Below are 23131 nucleotides of genomic sequence, written 5' to 3'. Positions count from 1 at the left end.
CATAGAGTTATTAGTTCATATTTAAATAAAGTCATCTATACTGATTTTAACACTTGAGGCACACACCTGTGGCCTGTCTAAATCCAAACAGGCGTTCTAAACCTGTCGATTTCTAACAAATTGGCAGCTTGTGAAACCTTTTGTGGTAGATTTGGGTGGTTCAGGCAAATCTAGGATGCCCGTAGCTAATGCCAACTGTTGACCCTGCACCTAATTCTTAAATGACACGTTTGCCTGGCCCTAATAGAGAAGCAAATCGGGTGATTTTTAATATGAAAAATTATTCTGGAAAATACAAATAGATTCATCATGCTGTATGTGTCCCTGCTACAGCTAGCTAGATCCATTGCGAGGACATTTCCATTTTTCTTGCTTTTTCTGTCTTTTGTCCTCTGACTCTTTTTAAGAATCCTCAATGACTCTGAGGGATCAGTGAGAGAAAAAAATGAACCTTTTTTAAAAGAACTAAGTACTACTGTGAAATCGGTTATGTAAAGTTTGAAAAATTTCTGTCTGAAAATTTTCTTTAAGCTATTCAAAATTATATTTTTGCATAGCTGTGGTTAAACACCCATTTTCTTTTTTATCTCACAGAAATAAAGCAGTAAATATTGGTCCTGGGAAGCCTACTGAGCAAATGTGATGGGGTCCATCACCACAAAACACTCAGCTACTATAGCTTTGGCAGAAAATGTGCCCGTACACAGGCATTCTCAGCTTTTCAAAAGGACCACGTTGGTACTTTTTTCACTAACCAGAAGAAATCCAAAGGTAATTTTTGCTTTTACTATAAAAAGTATTTGATGTGCAGGGAGCTGACACAGGCGCAGCTCACACCCTGAGCAGCAAGAGTGGCCACCAAGCTCCCAGGGAACCACATCAGCATCTAAGCATCGGGCCAGCACAGCGGAGCCCTGTGTCTGGGAGCATCTGGGCTATATCTTCACTTTGTGTATCCCTTAGCAAGATGTGTCCTTAGTAGCAGAGGAGCTCAGAAGGGAGTTTACATTAAGTGTAGAAGTGGACATAATTAAGCATTTTGATCATCATGGTGAACAAAATAAACACATAAATTAATGTCAGCTGCTTCTTTGGTTTACGCTATTTAGGCCTGAGAGGTTTCATAGAAACACTATTTCAGATAGCAAGGGGACTGTACTAGGGCCTGGGGAAACTGCTACATGGAAATGGGAAGTCAGGGAGAACAACAGACTTTATCTAGTAATGTTAAGTTATTACCATCTAAAAGAGTTTATTAGAGTGCCTTAAATAAACATCATAAAATACATTTTAAATGTATCTTTAAAATACCGCCAATAAAAGAACAATTGGGAGGACACAGAGAGATGGACTGTCACATGTTCTATAAAGTTTCGTTATGAGAAAGTGACAAAGAAATCCTCATCACTTCCTCTAGTGAGGAACAACCTGCTGTCCAAACAGCTGTGATGGAAGCTAATGTGGCTCTAGGATTTTATTATTTTATAAGGAAGGTTTGCCAATGATCACATTCAAGGCTTAAAGGATTTCATTTTTATTTAGTATACTAGAGGCCTGATGCACAAAGATTCACACAAGAATGGGCCTTCCTTCCCCTGGCTGCTGGCACCGCCTTCACTTGGACTGGAGCCGCATTTCTGCCTTTGCTCCAGCCCAGAGCCACCTTTCCACCTTCCCACGCTGCCCAGAGGCCCAGAGCAGCTGGGGCAGTGTGGAATGCCTGTATCATCGTAATGGCAACGACACAGGCACTCTGCTCTGCGTCTGGCCTCTCAGCTCCTGTGTATGCAAATTAACCTGCCATCTTTCTTGGGTTAATTTGCATACTCACTCCTGATTGGCTGGTGGGTGTTGCAAAGGTATGGTCAATTTGCATCTTTCTCTTTTATTAGTGCAGAATAGCAGGCAACTTTAAGATACATTAATTCAAAGCTTCATTTTCATGAGACTTTCATACATGATTTACTTTTTTGGGGTATGAATTCACTTGAGAACCTATGTTAATAAGTTTGAAAGTAAGCATTGCCTCTCTTAGGCCTTAAAGAACTGATTCCCAAGACCTTGGTAAGTTCCCCAGAGCTCTGAAATTGGAGGTCTGTGAGAGAAGCCTGCAAACCCTGCCCACTGGATCACTGCATAACCTGCTGCAAAAATGCAGGCTTTCCAGTAGCGTTTGTTAACTATTCAGTAAGCTTAAATCTTTTGGAATAACAGTCATAAAAACTCATTTAAAGAAGAAAGAAAAAAAAAACACAACCTTTAAATACCAAATTAAAAAAACCCATACTAATCATGAATAGAGTTTTTTGGTAGTAAGTTACTAGATAGTTATTATTTAGCAAAGCAGAGCCATATTCAAATATAATCATCTAACCAATTTTTAATAATAATAATAATCAGTCGGATAATAATTAGTCTGGCTAACTAGGTTTAGCCTCACACTGTATATCATGTTTCTAATTGTAGAAGACAAGTGTAGAGAAATTCAATATTCTATCAATATTTTATCAACCTCTTAAATGTTTAACAAATAATTATTTTACTCTTTAGAATCCTCCATTTTCTAAAATTCTAGGAGTTCATTTCCCAAGCAAAAAAAAAAAACTATATTACTATACAATAAACTACCTAGATAATTGAAAACATTTAGGATGTGGTTATCTGGAACGTTGTACTGAAATTTAAATAACATGAACTCTATTGATCATCAACCAGACAAGCTTGTGTAACATACAGCTGGTAAGACCTATAGCTTCTCTCTCCACCTGTTAGGTGACTCCGTGACTCTGCATTAAGCAAGAACTCCAGGTGACCTCTAGCAAAAAGTTGGCTGCCTTTGTTTAGATGTGAGAACAGGTAGTCAATAAGGAATATAATGAAGTACGAGTGCAGCCAGCCAGCCTTCTTAACGAACATTATGGAGCCTGACATGGTCAGTAACTGTTTACAAGGCTGTCCTAAGCAATTCATTCAAATATAAACTTGATGACATTTTTAGTGGGTTCAGTAAATTTCAGTGCTATTATTTAAAATACATATAATTCCTGAAGTTAAGACTAGAAAATTTCATTGTTAAAACTTCAGAAAATGAATACAGAATATGCTCCATTTGAACATTTCATAATTTAATCTACTTCATTTGTTTCCAAGTTTTTGCTATAAATGCCACTATAATGTGTAACTTTGCCTATAAATCATTATGTGCCTTTTACAGCTATTTCCTTAGAATAAATTCCTAGAACTGGAATTACTCCATTAAATTGCCAAATTGCCCTTTTCGAGATGCTAGACCAACTTACACTTCATCCAACATATGTTACACTTGCCACATCCACCCCTTCCACCAAGTATTTCCATAAAAAAAACTTTGCCAAATGAATAGAAAGAGTATTCTAATTGTTAGAAAAGCCATTTTGTAAAAACAGTTCCTGATATCACTATCTATTGGATGACTCAGATGCCAAAAGGATAACAAATTTCCTCCAAGTCATTTACCTTTCATTTTTATATCATCCTTTTGAAACAAAGTTATTGAAAATCTATTAATATTCTATAATGATAGTCATTGCATCATTTAAAAAAAAATACGAAAGTACAGACTTACTAAAACAGCTAGTGGAAGAGGAATGAACCCCATCCTCCGTGCCACGGAGTCGCTGTAGTCAGTGTACGCCTAGACAGAGAAGGAGAAGGTTCCTGGGACTTAAAGCATGTGTATAAAGCACTATTCCCTCATCACCAGCACATTCTCTAAACAGGTGAGGTTACGAGGCACCTGGCACCTATTATGTAAGTTAGCAAAATGATATGGAAATTAAACGTTCATAAGAAGTTTTAAATACAAAGTTGTATTACTGTTATAAAGTTGCAAAAATCATACTATGTTTATGTTAAGTATTAGTATTATTTTTATTAATTTGTAAAAATTTACTGTCAAGAACAGAAATAAGTTTAAGTTGATGTAGCATTCTCTTTACCAGTATTTCGAGCTAAATTAAACCACTGTCAGTTAATTTCAGATTCTGTCTTTGATACAATACTCACATTTTTCTGTCGACTACTAACAAGGTCAAAGGCAAGGCTGGCTCTATATTCACTGTAGACCTAAAAACAAATAAGATTACAATATTAAGTAATATAGGGTAAATATCTAAAGTGGGAAGACTTATACTTTGCAGATTAATATGTTTAATAATTAACCAGTAAAAAGGTCTTAGTAGCCAAGCAGACATCTGGCTAGTGTTTCTCTATTTGTTTTCCTACAACAAGAGTAAACAGCTTCACGTCCCCCAACTGTTATGCTCACACACCTTTTAAAGGCTTCTCTTGAGAGAGATAAACACTAACCCTGGGCTGGGTGGCTCAGTTGGTTGGAGTGTCATCAGTGGGCTGCAGGCTCACTGCCCGGTCGGGGCATATTCAGAAGGCAACTGATCAATGTTTCTCTCTCATATTGATATTTGATTCTCTCTCTCAGTTCCTTCCTCTCTCTCTAAAATCAATGAAGAAAGAATATCCTTGGTTGAGAATTAAAAAAAGAAAAGAAAAAAGGAGAGGTAAATACTCAATTATTATAGTCCTGAGAGTTTAGAGTTTTGGGAATAGTGGCTATTTTATTTATTTATTTATTTTATTTATTTTTTAATATATTTTATTGATATTTTACAGAGAGGAGGAAGGGAGAGAGATACAGAGCTAGAAACGTTGATGAGAGAGAAACATCGACCAGCTGCCTCTTGCACACCCCCTACTGGGGATGTGCCCGCAACCAATGTACATGCTCCTGACTGGAATCGAACCTGGGACCTTTCAGTCCACAGACCGACGCTCTACCACTGAGCCAAAATGGTTTCGGCGAATAGTGGCTATTTTAAATAGTGTAGCATATATAATAATTTGGAAATTTTAAATAAACAGCTTAAAAATTAATATTACTATATACCTAATAATAATGATGCTGACTTCTTAGAAAATAGATGCTGAGTAAGATATAAAATTGAGTTTTGAAAGCCTAATGTTTTAATAAAAACAATGTGATTTTTTAAAAGTTTAAGTAAACAGGTGATGACAGATTAACAGTTTATGATGATTTTGATCTCAACTACTAGTCAATTCACACCTCCACCCAAAAGTGTGGAACCAGAATTATTTAATACTGAAACATTATGTTTTCAGTTGTGTAATAATCTTTAAAAACTTAAAATATAATTCTAACTTTACAGTAGCAGTACTCTTCTATTATCTTCATAAATGCAATAAATCTAAACTTGTTCTTTTACAACTGTATAATATTAAGTATAGAAGTGAACATCAAACACTAAATTGCCTAGGAAAATACATACATCTGCGGTAATGTCGTTGAACTTAGTGATAAAGGCATGTTTTACAATATCCACAGCAATTTCTGATGCAATCACCATACAGACATCTGGAAATAACACCCAGAGATGATCTATAAAGTATAGAAAAAAAAGACAAAACTACTTAATACAAATAGAATCCAATATCACAGGCTATCACAGAAATCCAAAATTCACTGTGCAAAACTGCAATGTTTTCAATAGATGATAGTAAGAGACAGAACTAGCATTCAATAAGTTATCAAAGGAGCCATATTTTACCAAGTGAAGGGCTAACTCATTTACAGATGTTTATTCTGCACTTTCACTGTGCCAAGCACTTCCGGGAGGATCTGGTGTGACAGAGCCTCGGCCTCCGTGCCTGGAGCCAGCAGGACCATGGGTGGGTGGCTCAGGAAGCAGGCTCATTACAAAGCCCTGATTCCAGAGCTGCCTCGGGGGACAGTAAACAGCTAGTAGGGACATGTGCTGAAGTCAACGGAACAATTTCCTCTCTGTGATCATTGTGATTAAAGATACTGCTCAATCATCTATTTAACTGTCATGCAGATGTAATTTGTCCAATTTGCTCACCTTCACATGTATAAAAATGTCAATTTAGTACCAAGTACTTGATAAAAGCAAAACAAAACTGCAAACAGATAAACCCCTAAGACCTCGAAGAAGGGTATAAGAATGGGACTGGGCAAGAAGAAAGTTAGAGACACTGTCAAGCAACTGCAAACCCAGGCAGCTGCAGTGAGGGGCGGAGACACTGGTGCTGGGGCTCCCCTTGCAGAGCAGTCTCAGTGAGTCTGACATCAAGCTGAGGTTGGGGGAATCGGGGACCTGATTTTATGATTTCAACAAGAAAATAACTTCTGGACATAGATCTCATTTTATATCTGTTTCTGATTTTTCACAGGTACCTGAAAACTAGCAATGAATCAAAATAAATTAATAAGAAGTTATTAAATGCCTGTAACATGCACGGCACTCAGGTAATAAATAAAATGTAAAGCATGATCTCACTTCTTAAGAACAAAGTTGTACAAAAATGTCTGACATAAGAAAGCATTAAGTTACTTGAGACGCCTAAAAATGTGGATCACTGCCCACCAAGCTCACTGCAGCATTGCCAGACGGTGCTGTAACTGCCTGTCTACTGCTTCTGTAAGCCTGTGAGTCCTAACCTGTGCTACCACTTTTCACATGTGCCACGCAGCAGACAGGCAGTGAGCGTCTGCCAACTGCACGGATGGTGAAAATTCATGGAATCCTGATAACTTGTCAGCCTCAGTTAGAGCTGTATCAATGTAACACTTTATTGCTTTACACTGTATTTCTTTAATTTATCATTATTCAAGATGCTAATAGGCAGTAAACCAAAGACAAAAGTTAAGAAAGAGCAGCAGCTCTTCTGGTGAAGCCTTAAAATGTAAAAATCTGACTGCATTTGGATAACCATGGCTCACCTGGAAGCTGCAGGGCCTACCACCCACCGAGAACACAGCCCTGGAGACACTGTGCCTTTATGGGCAAGGACTACTGTACATGCTATGTCTCCTACCCACCAATCCTCTACTAAGACAGGGACTGCTCAGAACCAGAGTGATCAGCTAAAATGCTGCAAAGTTTTCTGCATACACATGTTATTCCATGTAAAAGAGTAATATCAGAAGCCATGTATTTGTGAAAAGTTACTTACCTGGATTCCAAGAAAACTGTTCCATGTTCCTTAGACACACTATTAGCAAGAGCACATAATTTGTGAATCGCTCTTTAATATCTGAAAAAATTTTTCATATATAAATACAGCTATATTGCATATAAATCATATAATAAAAATGTATAAAATTTTTTCTTTTAGTGAGAACAGGAAACTATGTTATGTGTAGGTGCCTGTACAATAAACATACTATTTTATATACAGAACTAGAGGCCCGATGCATGAAGATTCGTGTAAGAATCCCCTGACTGCCGGTACCGTGTTTGCTCCAGTCCAGAGCCACCTTTCCACCTTCCCATCCTGTCCAGAGGCCCACAGTGGCTGGGGCAGTGCGAAATGCCTGTGTCCTGTCCCACCCCCAGCTGCTTGGTGCCTGTGTATGCAAATTAACCCACCATCTTTGTTGGGTAATTTGCATACTCACTAATGATTGGATGGTGGGTGCCATGAAGGTATGGTCAATTTGCATATTTCTCTTCTATTAGTGTAGATGTTGCTACATTGGTAAGCCATTTACTTCTTTCACCAACATAATTCTAGCAAGCAAATTCCAGTTTTCTACAAACTTCAAAAAATATTCAAACCATCCGTCTGCTCAGATTGATTCAGATTCCCCCAATGACTATAGGGACTTCCAACTGTTTTCATTTTATAGAAGAGAATTAAAAAATAGAAGCAGAGAGTGAAGAACAGGGCTGGGTAATGTGAAATCCTTGTATAGCAGAATACTTCCAATTTGTAAATAGTGAGTATACAAGTGCTGACCTGACAAATCCTTTAGCCAATAGAGTGTTAGTATTATGAAAGCATTTCTGAAGACATACGCAGAGCTTATGGAGGAGGGGGAACAACAAGGTTTCATATTTATCATGTTACTAAGCACTCTCATCTTGGTCTGAATGAATTTAATAAAAGCAAATAATTAACTTCCTGCTAAGAGCTAGTTTACACATTTCACTTTGTAAGCTATTTTCTTATTACAGTCTAAGATACTACATAATCAAGAAATGAAAGAAATCCATGACTGCCATAAGTTGGCACACCCATGTGGGTGTGGGTGGCCAGTGCAATCACTTACTTAAGGCCTGTATATATCCAACTGTCGTTTCCTTAATATTCTAGATAGTATCTTAAAATTCTGGGCCTCACCTTGCCACTCAAATGTAGGACCCCTTATAGCCCTCTGCAACTTAATTTCACCTTGGTATCCTTCCAAGTCAATTGTCTTAGCTTCTCTTTTCTTATTTCCACCCTTCCCTGTTACTCTAAGCAAGTGATCTAGACTTTCATTCTACAACTAAACCTTGGTCTCTAAGCGAGCTGGCATTTCCCAGATGTGTATTCCCTAAATGCCTAAACTCTGTTCAGTCAGGGACAATACCTTCTCCAGGATAGCACAGCTCTTAGCCCTTATTTATGAGGGGCTTGGGCTGTCATAATTCTGCTCTTGGTAGCTTAGTGGCCTTGGCCAAGTCAAATTGCTTTCCCTGTTTCCAGTTTTCACGTGTGTAACATGGATTAATATCATCTGCTGCAAAGAAATTTCTGGATTCATGAGAAGTTTTTGAAAGTATTGATAAGGAGCTATATAAATGTTTGTAATTTCTTATTACTGTGAAGATCCTGAGATTGCAATAAGCAAAATAATAAGCAAACTTGGTAAAGATGTTGAGAGAGTAAGAGAAAGTACAGCTTAAGTAAAAAAAGCAATAACACACAGGAAATGTGACACAGAGTTTTAGAATAAACTACAAAATAATATGCATAATCTGCAATTAGAGTCTAACTGTACATACCGCTATTTGACATTTGAAAAAGATTGTTCTTCTCAAACTTCTTGAAAACACTTCCTTTAATTTCAACAAACTGAAATAGTAAAAGTAAAAGAAAATATTATCCTTATCATTATAACTGTTTTAAAAATGGACATAGTATATATAAACTTCCTGAAGAATAATGTTTAGAGAAAATAATTTATCCCATCTAGAAACTGCTATTAAAGTACCCCTTTAACTTCAGAGATGTAAAATAAAACCTCATACTCACATTATTAGACATCATGATAGTGAGCAAGGACTTGTTGTGTGAGTTAAATGCTACGTTGAGAGTCGTTGCTTGAACCATTATAAGAATTGCATGCAAAACTAGCAATAAGTGATGTCAAGGAAAAAATCTTACATCTGTTTTCATATTATTAGTAACAGGTAATACTATACAATTTTCAAAGTGAATATGTGGGAAAAGGTGATTATGTTTTCTCGTTAAGTATTACATAAGTCTTTTATTCTTTGTAATTTTTTATTAGGTGATCCAAATTTGACTGGATTACAATGTATGCCACCATACGAAACAAGCAAAAGCAGAAATGAACCATGGTGCACCATTCAAGTGGACTGTGAGTCCTGTTCTTTCTGGTTCTCTGGCATTTGGCTCAATGCTTAGGAAATAGGCCCTTTAAAAAGTTTCTTAGATAAATAGAAATTATGATAAATACTGAAAGAAGACAATTAGCAATATACATTCTGAATTAAGATAATTTATATTCTAAAACAGAAAAAACACAAAGCAAATATCTAGACATGATCTTTCTCTCTGGCTCTTCTGGGGATGAGGAACATCTTACCTATTAATAGACAAGCATGTAAACTGACCGTACCTTCTCTATGCCCACAGCCAATCAGAGTCAGTATGCAAATTAGAAGGCCAAACATGGTGGCTCCCCAGCTGCTCCAGGTACAGAGTGGCCAGGCAAGGCAGGATACCTGCTTTGAGAGGGAAGGTGGGAGGGGGAGGGCAAAGAGACCTACAGGAGTGGACTGCTGCAGTGAGGACAAAGATGGCAGACTCAAGCCAGAGTCTGCAGCAAAGATGAAGATGGCAGACTCTGGCCGGAGAGAAGGCCTGGGTCCCGGGTGCTGGAGGAAAACCGGTGCTGGAAGCCAAGGGAAGGAAGGCCTATTGCACAAATCTCTTCCTGCAATGGGCCTCTAGTAAGACAATAAGAATTGTCTGATAATTAAGATTCTTCTTCATTGTCTTTTTTTGAAGACATCACAAGTTGCAGCATTATATTCATATTACACGTGGAATGGTTTCTTTAAATTAGAACAGTAATTTTTATTCTATTATACTTGGAACAAGTTTTTACTCTATAGAAATCTTCCCACTTAAGTCCCTTAACTTTCCAAGTATTAATCCAATTTTTTCAAGTATTGATTTCAGAGAGTATGGAAAAACCATGTGGCACATTCCTGTGATTGAATCTGACTCCACACGGAACATGCAGGCATTCACATGTGTGTAAATATATATGAACGGGCACACACACACTATTTATATGCAATGAAGCCTTTACTCAAAAAAAAAAAAAAAATGCTTTAAAAGGGGGGTGAGAGGAGAGAATAAAACCTCCAAAATTCCTCCCAACAAATTTCAAATTTTATACCTAGATAAATATACATTTTAAGCCCAGGTTATAACAAAGAATCCACAGGCTTAAAGAAAGATAACTAAAAAAACTCCATGTAAGTATAGAAAGCTACACAGATATATATATATATATATATAAATGTAAAATATGTATAATACTTTTTAGTCAAAAAGCCTTCCATAGAACTTGTTGCATGAAGAACAGAACTGTTAGCAGAGCACAGCAGCATGCACACCTGAGGCTCTTTAAGCTAACGTACAATGACTCATAACTAATTTCTCCAAAAAAAGCAGGTATTTCACACAATGCTCAGGACACACACACACACACACACACTTTTAAATCAGAGAAACAGCTAACCAAATAAAATGCAGAATATGCATCAACTGCTGGAATGTGTAATACATCAAAAGGATACAGACGTAGAGAACAGCCATGAAAAAGTGAGGAATCACCCCAATGTGAGCTCTTTTTCTTTCTTTGGGCTCTGTTGCTGTCCAATAGAGAGCATCTAATATATCTTGACCAAATGATGAAAACAGACGATCTGCTACCTAAAGAGAAAAAATGATTGAAAGATGTTTCTTGTTATTCCATTCAAACATGTTACTAAAATTCAGAAGCAACTCAAATTCGAGAGCTCTGCGTTTATACAAAAATAAACACTTACAGCCCCACTGGAAGGCCAGCTCTAGAAGAGCAGAACCTGTGCACTTAGTATCCACGGTCACATCTTTATTCCCTGGCACAGCAGTGCTCCGAACCTCGTGTTATATGAATGAGATTCTGTCTAATCAGCTATGTTTGTAACAGAACAAAGTCTTACTACATACTGGCAGAAATCAAAGGGAGAGGACACAGCAAAACCATAGTTCCTCTGACTTAACTCTCTAAATTCAAATTCAGGATTCAAACTTAAATCCTTTAGGACAAACATATCATTTGATCCATTCTATTCATACCTAACATTTGCCAACGACAGGAGCTATAATGTTTGAGATTTATTATATTGGACACTAGAGGCCCAGCACGTGAAATTGTGTGTGGGTAGGATCCCTAGGCCTAACCTGTGATCATGGCCATCTTCCACCTGCTCACCAGTCCTCAGTCCCACCCCGCCGCCGCCTCCCATCTCGGTTTCCCATGGTTCCGTTCACCATCCTGCAATAGGAGCCTGCGAGCCCCAGGGGGGAGGGACATACAGGTGGTCAATGCACCTCATAGTGACTGGTCGAGCGGTCGTTCTGGTCATTACGCTGTTATGGTCGCTGGGCTTTTATTATATAGAATAATTTGCAGATTTACTTCTTAAAGACATTTTCAGGAACTAGTCTCCATAAATACAGTATGACAAATAAAATGAAATACATCAAAAAAAGATGATCTAACATGAAATGTCACATCCTGAGAGAGGCCTTTCCCAGACATCTGTCTCCTGTGGCTCCCACAGGTGGTAACGCATTGCCCTGGTCTTGTTCATTGCGGCATGTAGCATTTCCTAATACCTCCTGGCTTACTGTCTATCTCCCACCTGTAGAATATAAGCTCCATAAGACTGGGCTTTGGATCTTCTGGGTCTAAGATAGTGCTTGGCATCAGAAAATGTCAATTAAATATCTGCCAAGTGAAGGAATGATAGCTACCATTTAGGGAGCTCTCACCACACGACGGCACTGTTGCTAAGCCCCTTCCATGTACTGCCTTAGCCCTCACAATTCCCCTGGTATCTCCAATTTACAGATGAGAAACTGAGGACTGGAGACATTCAGCCACCAGCAGCGTGGGCAGGGTAAGTGGGAGTGCAGCAGTTCCTCTCTGCACAGGAGCCTGACTCTTCTTATCCGCTAGGGGTAAACCACACCAACTGAAGTCCACGGAGTAAACAGTAGTAGGACCACTCTGATCAGCAATTCATGGGTCCTTTTTCTTGACCCATTTTGTAGTGACAGCAATTCCACCTTGCAGAGGGCTTTGTGACTCAGGAGGCACATCAAGTTGGGGTAGGAAGAAGCCTGGTCCCCTGCAGTCCCTGGAGGAAGGCAGGAGCGGAGACCAGTGGGGCTATGGCATGAGGAGCCACTCCAAGAGGGTTTCTTTCTGAGAGGAGGAGGAGGGGGAGCAGGATGGTGCTCTGCTGACAAACTTGTCCCACACCCACCATCTGCATCCTATCCACCAGGCAAAGCAAGGAGCCTGGAGTCAGGAAGTTGGGGGTGGCTTGAAACCATCTCAGTCAATGAGTTTATTTAGCCAGGATGGCCCGAGTGCCACAGCGTCTGTGACGAACTGGGAAGCTCTCAGGCACCATGGCAGTGCAGCCTGAGAGAGCAAGACCAGCAGCCCACATCCCCATCTGCCCGCCCGTTAGGAAAAACCCTTTCCTGCCTCGTTTAAGATAGCAGACCTCACTATGTTCCTAAAAAAACAGCACAGAAATATGCAATCTGAATCTCAAAATGTATTATATAACATAGGATAGCTTCTATTTAAAAAACATCAAGATTCTGCCTATAAATAAAGCATTTTTTTGCTTTGTATAACTTTATTTTTTTTTTATAAATGAAGATTTTCACATGCTGACTGCTCTAAGTTTAACATGAGGTAAGATTGTATAAAAATGTTAAGTCCTTAAGAGATTTTGGAAACATATGTTTACTTGCTTGATGTGAAAAATTCAAAGCAATCACACATGTAAATCTATTATAGCACGCATATATAACAATATATATATATATATTTTTTTTTTTCTTCTTAATTTTTAAAGTTCTAGCATAAAGAAGACATGGGTTTCCAATGAATTTGCAAAACCAATTTCCCTGCAGTATGACAATTCACCTTCTCAAGGGGCACTGACCCAAACCTGCCCAGGCAGCAGGTGGCTCTTCCTTCCTGCACACAGGTCGTGCTTGACCTGCCATGAGTCCCAGGACCAGCAGCACAGTACCATCTTGTCAGACAGACAGACAAGACAGACTCCCTGGCCTCAACCCCGATCTACAAGTCAGACTCTGTGTTTTAACAGGCCCCAGGTAACGGGCCAAGCCCTGAGGGCCAGAAGCACCCTCCCTGGAGCCCGCAGGAAAGTGGTCTGTCTGGGACACCTGGGCAGGGGGGCTGGGCAGAGGGGCTGGCTGGCCGGGGGGAAACGAGGCCCCTCCTCACCTCGAGCATGTTGTAGATGATGTAGAGCTTGATGACTGACTGCCCCCTGATCAGGTGGTACATCATGGAGTAGTCCACATAGTGCATCATGAAGAAGCAGATGACCAGAATGACACCCTTCAGAATGTCACACACCTGGGCGGGCTGCAGCAAACGCCTGTCCCTGCAACAGAAGAAGCAATAAAAGCCCGAGTTTTACTTCCAGGTTCTCAAAACGCAGCATCCTCACTGGATAGACACTAGTAATGAGAATTAGGTTCATCTCCTACATACCTCAAACTACCCAGGAGTGCTATGCAGATAACCGACTACCCGAGAATGCAGTCAGAATAGAAAGTATTGCCAAGTACAGAACACAAAGATATCCAGCCAGAATTACCCTGAGAAGTGGGCAACCTCCACAGGCGAGCACAGCGGGCAGGCGTCTGTGGATAGATTGCTTTAGTGATGGACTTCCAAGATTATGACACAAGCCTTCACCACACGAGGAAGCCCTGTCCCTGCTGACCAGCCCCTTTCACACACGCCCGCATTCCATGCACACTGGTACTTGGCACTTTTCATGTCACAGCCTAACAGATGTTCCCTTTCGGTTCATAAGGAACTCCTGTTTCTACAACAGGGTAATGTTCCGCTGTGTGGATGACCATACATTGTTTAGTAAATCACTGATGGCTTTCTAGTCTTTAGCAACTGCAAACCGTGACAGAATGCACATGTCATGCTTCACAGATGAAGCAATATCTCTAGGTTAAATTCCTAACATTGGAATTTCGAGGCTATGTTCACGTGACAGTCTGACAGACTGCCTGTGCAGGGGCTGCACCAGTTCAACCTCCACTAGAAGCAGACAAGAAGCCAGTGGCCCACGTGCACTAGCTCGGTGTCTCCTCAGCTGCTCGGTCTCTGCATTCCCACTGGGGAAAACCGGCACAGTGCAGTGTCAATGCTAATCTCTCTCGCTGGGACACTCTTACTGTATTGAAGCTACTTGTATTTCCGGTGAATTCTTTCCTCATACCTTTCTCTTGCTGGTTTGCAGAACAGCTTTTATATTACAGAAGTTAGCCCTCTGTGACATGAGTTGAAAACAGTTTTTCCCTAATGAACATGAAGAGAAATCATTCTCACCTCTGAGGTCAGAGGATGAAGGGCTAAACCTAAATGTGTATGGAAACATCTTACTTCCACACAGAAAAAAAAAATAAAAAAAAATAAAAATGCTAGGACAAAGGTTTAAAATGTCTTTCATTGAGTTTGAGCTCCTGGATCAGCTGGGTCAGCAGCTTCCTCCACGGCCCCTGCAGGCTCATTGCTCAGACAGGCAGGCTCGGATTCCTGAGGGCAGCTTTCTGTCCGGCGCCATCGCTGTAAAGCCCCGATAGCTTCTTAGAGCCGCAGCACTGCCTCATTCCGCCCGACGTGAGTACACTCTGACCCCCAGCCTGGCCCTCCGTGTTCTGAGCTGAAGACTGCCAATACCGGCATATTCTCTACAGCACTTTTCTAACCCTCTCCGCATTCAGGGTGGGGGCTCCTCCCTCCAAAGGTCCTTGCAGAGTTGAATGAGGGATCTGCGAGTCTTCCTGGGGTACTGGGACTCTGCTATAGAGGTAACGAGGGCGCAGGCCACACCAGCTCAGGAGAGCCTTTCCTGGCAAGTTGTTTCCAGTTCAGAGAGAGAATCTGGACACTGCAAACATCCTGAAAAGAGGCAAGTTCTGTGAAGACGATGGCCAGGAAGGGCTGAAGGGCGGTGGGAACATGGGCTGCACCCAGGGGCCTAACGGGACACGGTCCGAATTGGTCTAAGGCAAAGCAGGCCAGAGGGAAATGATTCCTAGCAGCTGAGATGTGGGTAAAACTGCTTCAGGATGGAGGTGAGCCATCTGTCGTCTTTCCCGGTCCCTTTCCTCCGTGCTGCTCCCCTCTCATCCAGGCAGGCTCTGGCCTTTCCTCCCCATGGGACCCAGGCTGAGCTGCATCTCCTACTGCAACATCTAGCCCAGAACACAGACCTCCGCCTGGGCTATTCAGCTACAGAGCTAATCAGTTCTTTGCCTTCACCTCACCAAGATTGAAAATGGAAGAGGGGTTACATACTCTTTTCTTTTTTAATGTTTTTTTGTTTATATATATATATATATATATATATATATATAGAGAGAGAGAGAGAGAGAGAGAGAGAGAGAGAGAGAGAGCGCGCGCGCGCGCGAGCAAGAGAGAGCAAGAGAGATAGAAATATTAATGGGAGAGAATCAACATGGAGCAGCTGCTTCCTACTGGGGGTTAAGCCACAACCTGGGCATAACTGGGGATTGAACTGCTGACCTCTTGGTGCATGCTCAACCACTGAGCCACACCAGCCAGGCACTAACATACTTTTAATTCAAACAATGAGAGGAGACACAGAACACTCTTGGCTCCTGGCCTGTGTGAGGGTCTCCTTGGGTCCGACCAAGGGACAAATGAGGCCTCAGCGAGGAGTGCACCACCCAGCTCCTCCTCAGAGTGTGGCACAGCTGGGCATACGGGGACAATCACAAATCCCTCATAGTCATGGGCCTTTGTATTGATGTTTTATGAATTAAAGAAAATGATAGAAACAAACAGTAGGGCGGTATTAATGAATCTGGATTAATTACAAAAATGATTCTTGTAACTAAAAGTATACTGAGAGCTTTTGGCACTAGATTGGCAACTACTAAGTTAAGTGATCGCAGTCAAAGCGATTTTATTTAAGAGATAAAGGGCTATTTCCTGTATATACCTAATTGTATTTCTTTATCAACATTTGCAGCCAAGACTGATGTGTTAGTGTATCTATGAAGAACTATTTTTTTTAAATATATATTTTTATTGATTTTTTACAGAGAGGAGGAAAGAGGGATAGAGAGCTAGAAATGTCCATGAGAGAGAAACATCAACCAGCTGCCTCTTGCACACCCCTTACCGGGGATGTGCCCGCAACCAATGTACATGCCCTTGACCGGAATAGAACCTGAGACCTTTCTGTCCACAGACCTAGGCTCTACCACTGAGCCAAACCGGTTTTGGCTCTATGAAGAACTATTATATTTAACACAAGTCATTGTTAGAAATTAGAGTGACCAAATAAAGATGATAATAAGTTGAAACTTAAAAAAGTAGCATAAACAGTTTTAAGGGGCTTTACCTTGCCTATGAGCAAACCTGGTTGTTAAAGCCACAGAAGAATTGTGGAAACGCCCAGGCTGCAATCCGACTAGTCACTCTATGGCAGGCACCATGCCAGGCTCTGCAGTTTTCACAGTGACCCTACAAAGAGGGCACACCATCACCTGGTTTTAAGATTTGAAGCCGAGGCAGAGTAGGCAGGTGTGCCTGCCTCGGGAAGGCTGGAGGGGGAGGGGAGGAGTGTGATCTGAACCTAAGCAGCCATCTCCAGAGGCATGTTCCTCACCACCACCTACCTTTTTAAGAGTTTTCTTTAAAAGAAAATTTAAACTTACAGGAACCAACAACTCATAGCTTTATCTTAAGGCATAATTTAATGCTGTGTAATCTATCACTGTGCTGTCATCACATTTAGAAAAACTATTGTACTAAAAAGCAAATACATCTATTTTTGCTCTTCACTTGCAAAAAGAGAACAAACAGGATACAGACAACTGGACTCACTCTTTTCTGAGTTCCCGCTGCTCTGGCGGAAGTCTTCTATCATAACTGGTTGCTACAGAGATGAATAGGATTTTCAAAAGAAGGGAGTATTATTCAAATAAAAAGTAAAAGCAGAACTCTTCTTGTACCAAAGCCAGTTTGGCTCAGTGGTAGAGCGTCGGTCTGCGGACTGAAAGGTCCCGGGTTCGATTCCGGTCAAGGGCATGTACCTGGGTTGCGGGCACATCCCCGGTAAGGGGTGTGCAAGAGGCAGTTGGTCAATGTTTCTTTCTCATTGATGTTTCCAGCTCTCTATCTCTCTCCCTTCCTCTCTGTAAAAAATCAATAAAATAAAATAAAATAATCTAAATAAACTCACATGACACTTAAAAAAAAAAGAGGGGGTCTCGTTTTCATAAAAATGTATCTGTAAATGAAAAAGAAAAGCTGCATAAAAAAACCTGTTTGCATAGTGACATCTTAAATAAAAGACGTCCTAGGCAGTTGACCTGGCTCTAAAGACTGGCGTTTGTTTTCTTCTCTGCCAGGATATTTTTAGGTAACACTCTGATAAGCATTTCCAACTCGGAAAGAAGCTTATCAACAGACCTGCAATCAACTCTAAACTGGCTTTAAACAAGTTTCAGGGCAAGGTTCTTCCTTGTAACGCCTGTTAAACTGTAGTCACTGGCAGTTCCCTTTGCAAATGCTGACAATCCCACAGGAACGCAGAAACAAGTGAGTAAGCTGTTGAGCGGAGTGAAAAACCCACTAATCTAATTTACACGCTGGCTGTGAGCACCGGGAATATTCAACAAGACATTCAACAGAACTTAAATTTTCAAGTTAAACCGCTCTTCCAGAAACCAAATTTCCTCCATGTCTACATGCTATCTTTTACTCATTCAAATACTTCCATTAGACTGGCAGCATCGCCAACGGAGGCTCCTGCTGCCTCCCCGGCCACGGGTTACAGGAGCACAGTGACATCGCACACAGGATGGCCACGGGCAGGCTTTCCCCCCTGCTTAGCAGAGGACAGTCTGCTCCCAAGTAAAAACTGGTCTCAGGCAGAAAGAGCAGGACAGGAGGCAACACAAATAAGCAAGAGAAATGGCTGTTGAAACATGCCAAGGTATCACCATGGGACATTTCCTTACACAATACGTAGGCTGGGTCTTTCTTCCTTTCTTTCTTCCTTTCTTTCTTTTTTTCTTTCTTTCTTTCTTTCTTTCTTTCTCTCTTTCTCTCTCTGTTTAAACATTTTAAGCTACATGTGGTATAACAGAAAGAAAAAACTATAAGGCCTATTGAAATGCAAAATATTAAATATAGTTCTCATTTATGGAAGAAAAGTCTCTTTATAATTTTAAAGTTAAATTGGAATAGAGCTCTGAAATTAAGATATTTTCTTGATTAGAAAAATGAAAAATTTTAAATCTTAAGTTTTCATGACACATGACAGAATAACTACTAAATGTTTACACTGATTCAAGTTCCCCTTGGGCTTTAAAATAATTTCAAATTAAATTGAAAAAAGCTCTTGGCCTTACAAAGCCATGCTGGGGGTCTGGAGAGACAAAAGGAGCCGCTTACATGGAAGGAAGCGGGCTCGGCTGACTGCTGTGTTTGCTGCTATTAAGTCTGGCCCAAATGTGTCACAAAAGATCATTTTACCAGGTGACTTGCCTGTGTTAGGTGAGATCATGGTGAAATCCTGTGTAAATGTGGACAAAGCTTTACCAGAAAGTATGGCTGGGGAACCACATTTTCTTCAGTGTATGTCCATTCCCAAACGGGTATGTCTGCCTATGCTGGGGTTTGTGTTTTTTCATTATAATTAATATTTGTTTGCACTGAGGTCAATTTGGCCAAGAGAATAGAAGGAAAAATCAGGGTTTACTCACCACAAGGAGTCCCTGTGACACCACATTCCACTCTATAAAGGAAGTGAAAGTGCTCCTCCCTTGGGTCTGATTTATGAGAGAGAAAGAGAGAGAAGGTTGTAATGTTGCTGCGCTACTGAGAGCGCCATGTGAGGGAACAGGGGACAACAACACCTGGCACTGCGGAGACTCTAATACAACAAACACACTGCTCTCTGAGTCAGCCATGCCGCTCGGCCCTGGCAGCCGACCACAAACTTGTTTCCCTACACGTGCTCCTGGGGGATATGAAGCCCGGGGCAAAGTTAAGGCATATGTCTAAATAGAGAAAAATTGTGTGTGTGTGTGTGTGTGTGTGTGTGTGTATGAAATCAATTTCAGGTAGAACTGTCTTGAAGGAAGTAGACATATAGAGGAAACCTATAAGAAATCCTCAAGCATTTTAAATTCATACTTCTTCTGGGAGATAAGAGCTTTTCTAAGAGTTGCAAAAGCTAAAAAAAAAAAAAAAAAAAAAAAAAAAAAGACTATAGCCTCTTAAAACAAAAGCCCACAGAAGCCTCAAAGAAGAGTTATGCCTAAAAACCAGGGTGGAAACAACCAGAAAATGTGCTTACATATTTCATTTGCTTTAGATAAATGGGCTATTTGCCTTCACCTCACCAGCACATGATTGGCAACTACTAAGTTAAGTGATCGCAGTCAAAGTGATTTTATTTAAGAGATAAAGGGCTATTTCCTGTATATACCTAATTGTATTTCTTTATCAACATTTGCAGCCAAGACTGATGTGTTAGTGTATCTATGAAGAACTATTAGAGTAAAAGAAAAAATAGTCTAGCATTTATTACTTAAAACTACTCTACAGTTATGAAGTCACAAGATTTAGGAGGAAAGAGGAAAGAGGGGTCCCAAAAATGCCAGGCAAATTTGAAACACTGATACAACCGGTTATTCTAGATCTTGTAAGTAAATTAGTAAAAATTAGGTTTGATACCTGTCTTAGCATAACAGAATACTTTAACACAAATATTTTAATACTCTATCCAAGAAACACGGATTCCTTATATAATGAATCAAAACTTAATTTTGTTTTCCATGTCCTCATCATTTAACAAATTATCCTAATTCAAGCAGTATCTGGAATGCTTTTCTAAAATGACACTACCCTATCTGGGAGAGAGGGAAGAAATATATAATTGAATCTGCTCTGAGAGAATATGAGTGTTCATTTATTTTAGTCTACAATAATAAAATATGGGGGGGGGGCAAAGATTTTGCGAGATTTTTCATTCATTAGGATCAGTTTTCAAAGGAGTATTCTTGAGATAACTAAGGAGAGACACAACTTGTATGAAAGCAGTGCATCCTTTGCAGACAACACACACCATTACCAAGCCAAGCTAATCACCTGCCAAAGTCATAAAGTGATGAGTATCTGAACAGGCAGAAGCTGGCCAAGTGCCCACAATGGAGCACCGTGATGAAGGCCGGGTTTCCATGAGGGCCCTCACCCGCAGAGACCCTGGCCCTTGGTCACAGAGAAAGGCAGAGTCCTTGTCTATTCACTTAGCTGACACAGGAGCAAAAACCCCAACTCCAACCCCCAAACCACAGCAAGGTAGCAGAAGACTTAGAAATAAGTTCAAAGAATGAATTCTACAGCAGAAAATCTGGAGGCTGCCAGCTTTCAAAAGCCTCTCATAAATACTGTCTCACATAGAACTCGGCAAGGGCAGGAGGTGAGGACGCTAATCTTAGATGCGAAAAGGCGGCAATAACGTTTATCCGACTACACGTGTGAGATGGAAGTGAACAGTACTAGACTACAAAGAGCTACCGTTTCCGTGTTAGCATGTGGATTCCTTTGACAAATATCCACCTTTCCCCCTTTGGGGGAATAATTTCAAAGAACTAAGAGACTAGGAAGAGAGTAACTTTTTCTTTCCTTTCTTTTTTTACAGAAAGAAGACTGAAATAGAAGAGACAGAAAAAGAAAACAAATAATATAGTCTACTTCTTTGCTGATCTCTTTAATTTCTTCTTATCCCTTTGAACAAACAGTCAGACTGAGGGAAAGAGCATGTTTTGCTGGCTGAAAAGGGGAACCTGAGTCAGCTATAGGCAAATGAAATAAGCTGCAATAAGAATAGATAATGTTAGAAGAAAAGCCGTAAGAATGCAGAATTTGGCTATTTCTTAATAAGTAAAATGTATTCTTATATTTCTAAAATATTTGAAATTTATTAAACTTAACATTAATAATAGCACAGATTATTTTAAAATAGCTGAAGTTCCGATGTGTAATTTTAACTTCATTTCACAGATAGCATATATTTATTAGTGACGGCATAAAATGTAATTTTTCAGTTGATCCAAATGGTTCTTGAAATAGCAAGAACTATTTGGCACAGGGAAACTTATTGGAGTCTTAAATGTAGGACGTTATAGTTTTCCCTCTGGTGTCATTTTAGCTATAAAACCTTGACATTAGAACACTTCAATTTTATTTTTAAATGCTATTGAAACTCATTTAGGTTGAGAAGTATAAAGTAATATACTAGCCAATCATCTTTATTTTAAAAACTATCTTAAAATATATAGAAAAGGTTGGCTCCAAGGACTATTGGCCACTCACAACAAAGCAAACGGAAGTAGAGGACTGGAGATTTCCCAGCTCCCTCCTAAACCTCTTTTAGTTTTCAGGACAAACAATGAAAGACTTCTCACAAGCTACCTTGGTATTCTGTTTCCCCAAGTGACAGGGACACACAGCAATGACACAGTGTAGATGCCAGTACCACAAAATGCGTCTTCAAATAAGAGCCCTAAAAAGGAAAATCTCAGGAAAACCCCACTGAGTGAACTCCACTGTGTGCTAACAGACCCAAAGAAGAAGAGAGTTTTTAGGTGACAGATCTTTTCAGTGTTTTACCTCATCATGTTAGCGCCACATGCAACATATGTCTTGAAAAGCCAGTCACTTAAAAATGGCTAAAACACAAATTTGACTCACATGGTTGATCAAAGAATAACCAAAAAGTAATCTAGCTCAACATGTAGACGTGAAAATCCCTCCATGGCATTAGCTGTTTTATGTCAGGTAGCTTCCCCTGGCTTTATCTGCATGTCCATGGACCCATCCTTTTATGTCATCATAAGTGAAGATTCATATTTAGTAATGTCTTATTAGATTTTTTTGTGGACTTCTGAAAAGGTAACTGAAATAATCGTGATTTACTGAGCTCCCAACAGTGATAAAAGACAATGGTACAGGCAGTTAGGCTTTGTTAATATTAAAGTACCATGCTACAAATGTCTTAAAAGAGGTTTGCCAATAGGGCCTCTTAAAAATTCTTCCAAACGTATAAAGGATGTACTTGAATGCCTTAAAGTTGATGGTCAATTCCTAAAAAGATTCTCCCAGCTGATTAACTTGTAATTAAGAAAATATGGAACAATTATCTCATTCCAAAGGGGGGGAAGGGGGTAAGATTACAGAATGGAAATATCACATATAACAACGATGTGATCTTAATTCTTACAACTGTTTTATTCTGTGCAATTTTGCAAAAAAATTGTATACTTTTCACAATATGATAATCATAACCAATAAATTTTTCCATATATACTGGAAGAGTTTCTTATATGTGTTATTTAGTACTTACTAAATATTAAGTATATGTTCTTTGCTACTTTAAAAGACTATCTTCCGTGACTTTAGTCTTCCAAAGTATCAACATATAATTCTGTTTGTTGACCAATATTTATAACTGTTTCTATGGTTAAGTTATTAATAATAACTTTATTAATTGTGTATTTTATATATCATGGAATAGACACCTACTTTACAGTTATATTAAACTTTACATATTACTGTCGATTTCAGCATTTTAAAACTTTCTCAGAATGAAATGTATTTAGGAAAGAGATGCTTGTGAGAAAT

At 39.8% G+C, this 23131-nt stretch overlaps 1 protein-coding gene across 3 annotated transcripts in view; it reads right to left on the bottom strand.

The window, feature by feature from the left end:
• TAPT1 (transmembrane anterior posterior transformation 1) overlaps nucleotides 1–23131 on the bottom strand; it is a 59913-nt gene that overhangs the window by 9860 nt on the left and 26922 nt on the right. For 2 of the 3 annotated variants that reach the window (XM_045573964.1, XM_036420132.2), the window contains exons 4-11: nucleotides 13661–13823; nucleotides 10917–11052; nucleotides 9115–9212; nucleotides 8865–8934; nucleotides 7048–7128; nucleotides 5343–5452; nucleotides 4045–4104; nucleotides 3605–3673 (exon numbers count right to left, since the gene is read on the bottom strand). In XM_045573964.1, the coding sequence (XP_045429920.1) occupies nucleotides 3605–3673; nucleotides 4045–4104; nucleotides 5343–5452; nucleotides 7048–7128; nucleotides 8865–8934; nucleotides 9115–9212; nucleotides 10917–11052; nucleotides 13661–13823 (787 nt within the window). Of the gene's footprint in view, nucleotides 1–3604; nucleotides 3674–4044; nucleotides 4105–5342; nucleotides 5453–7047; nucleotides 7129–8864; nucleotides 8935–9114; nucleotides 9213–10916; nucleotides 11053–13660; nucleotides 13827–23131 lie in introns of all 3 variants that reach the window. The other variant, XM_045573959.1, reaches the window with a different exon arrangement.

The sequence above is a fragment of the Pipistrellus kuhlii genome, unplaced genomic scaffold (assembly GCF_014108245.1).
Source record: "Pipistrellus kuhlii isolate mPipKuh1 unplaced genomic scaffold, mPipKuh1.p scaffold_m20_p_1, whole genome shotgun sequence".
Classification (NCBI taxonomy): Eukaryota; Metazoa; Chordata; class Mammalia; order Chiroptera; family Vespertilionidae; genus Pipistrellus; species Pipistrellus kuhlii.
This window is presented reverse-complemented; position numbering and strand designations above follow the sequence as displayed.